The following is a 2,159-nucleotide window of genomic DNA, read 5'->3' as shown; positions in this document are numbered from 1 at the left end:
TCAGTGTCCATGGACATCGGGCTGCACGAAACCCCAACAAACACCCCCCCCCCCCCGCCCTCTCGAGAGCGAATGGCGGGCAAAGGAAAAAAATAAAATAAAATAAGAAGGACACACACCTTTGAGCTGTTTAATGGCCACAACCTCCGGGCAACCGAGGCGATCGGAAATACCGGCCCCGACAGCACGCGCAGCATACACCGACGCCTGGGTGCCCGACCCAAGCGGCCGGTCATCGAGGGGAGCAAAGTCCGTGGCAATATTGACCATAATGCTGCCCGGAAGCGACAGCTCAACCATGGTGTTGAGCATGGTGGCATCTGAAGGGGGGGGGGATGGTGCATCAGTGTCGGTCGGCCTTTTCCGTACTTTCCCCGCCTGCCCACCCACGTGCCCCCCTCCGCTCTCCCAAACGACCGGGCTTCGAAGGCGCATCGCCGCCGGACGTACCCTCATTTAAAGTGTCCTCGGTCGACTGAAAAGCCACGGCCATTCGCAGCAACGGCGGCATCAAGACCGACGGAAGCGCCAGCAGGAAGGTCAGCACACGGCACACACACCGGCAGGGCGGGCGCCAGCGGAAAAAAAAAGTCGTACTTGCGGCTTTCGGCGAGCCCGACGGAGGAAGACGACCAAGAGTGCCCCCGTCAAGATGAGCAGCAGCAGCAACATGCCCAGACCCACTCCCAAGCCAATGGCTGGAGTCGCCGAAGAATCCAGAGTCAGCTGAAATCCCACACACTGCCCGAAGAGATCCCACGTACCAAGGGTTCGCCCGGAGGGGGCCGTTCCGTCAAGGCAGTCTGCTCGATCAGGGCCCGTGCAAAGGGTACAGTGCTTTGGGCAAGGCACGCAGGATGGCACGGCGGCTTCCGGGTCGGCGAAAAAGCCATCTCCGCATGTGGCGACGCAGCCCGAGTCCCGGTCCAGCAGCAAATGCCCCTGACACAGGGTGCAGATGGTTGCCTCGGAAGAGGCAGCCATCCGGCCATCCGCCGCCCCGGCATGGGCCTGCCTCGGCCCAGCCGCACAGCGCTGACAGCCAGCCGCACAGGCAGCACACATGTTGACAGGCTCCTGGATCGGAGCAAACCCGATCGCCGGGCATGCCACCACACATCCGCCCGAAAGCGGCATCAAATACAGGCCGGCGGGGCAGCTCGTGCAAAAGTCATCCTCTCCCATGCACGTCGCACAAGCCGAGGCACATGGCCGACAGTGGGCTTCCTGCCCGGCGGCAAACGTCCCTCCGGGGCATTCTGCCAGGCACTTGCCGTCCAGCAGGAGCAGGCCCTGCTCGCAGGCCACGCAGGCGCTTGTGCACTGGTCCGATGTCTCGGACGCCAGTGTGCACTCCCGGCAGCCGGGAGGGCAGCGATCGCATTGGCGCTTTCGCAGACAGGCAAACGCCCCTGCCGAGCATGCATCCACACAGCGATGGTCCTCGAGCAGCTGCTCCCCGGGACAGGCGGTGCATTGGTCATCTCCGGGTCCGGAGCAGGCACTGCATGCGGGGTGGCACGCCTGGCAGGTGTTGAGCCCCCCATCCAGGGGTGCATACCACCCGGCAGGGCAAACACTGACACACAAGCTGCCGGACAGGATATCGGGCACCGGACAGGAGGTGCACTCATCGCGCGCCGGGCCGACACACTTGGCGCATGTTTCATGGCAGGGGACGCACAGTTCATCATCCTCGGCCGTCCCCTCCGGGCACGAAGACAAACAGGCACCCTCCAGCAGTAGCGGCCATTCCGGCGCACATGTCAGGCACTGGTCGCGCGCCGGCCCGAAGCACGTCGCACAGGAGGCCGCACAGCCGGCGCACAGCCCGCCCTGGGCCAAGGTGCCCTCCGGGCAGGAATTGACACACATCGTTCCTGCCAGCACCTTGCCGCGCTCGCACTGAACACACTCCTCCGCCGACAGGGGGCAGCTTGCGCAGGAGGACCCGCACGGCGAGCACCCGCCGGCGGAGGTGTTATGGCCCACCGGACAGCCGGCCACACAGCGCATGGGTGTCTGCCCGGCCGGCAGGGCCTGCAGCCCTGCCGGACAGGCGCCCACGCACTCGGTGCTCCGCACCCCGGAGCATGCCTCGCACGACGGATGGCAGGGCAGGCAGCGCCCGGCCAGGGCCACATGCTGCCCGGCGCACG

The 2,159-nt window shown here is 65.6% G+C and overlaps 1 protein-coding gene across 1 annotated transcript; it reads right to left on the bottom strand.

The window, feature by feature from the left end:
- Positions 1-2,016, bottom strand: H696_05063 (hypothetical protein; the record flags this gene model as incomplete). Its single annotated transcript, XM_009498924.1, has 5 exons — positions 1-21; positions 118-320; positions 451-475; positions 598-698; positions 834-2,016. 5 exons carry the CDS (start codon positions 2,014-2,016, stop codon positions 1-3), a joined length of 1,533 nt encoding a protein of 510 aa, XP_009497199.1.
- Between the last annotated feature and the right edge of the window lie 143 nt (positions 2,017-2,159).

The sequence above is a fragment of the Fonticula alba genome (assembly GCF_000388065.1).
Source record: "Fonticula alba strain ATCC 38817 unplaced genomic scaffold supercont2.8, whole genome shotgun sequence".
NCBI lineage: Eukaryota > Rotosphaerida > Fonticulaceae > Fonticula > Fonticula alba.
Note: the sequence above shows the minus strand (reverse complement) of the source record. Positions and strands in the feature narration are given on the sequence as shown.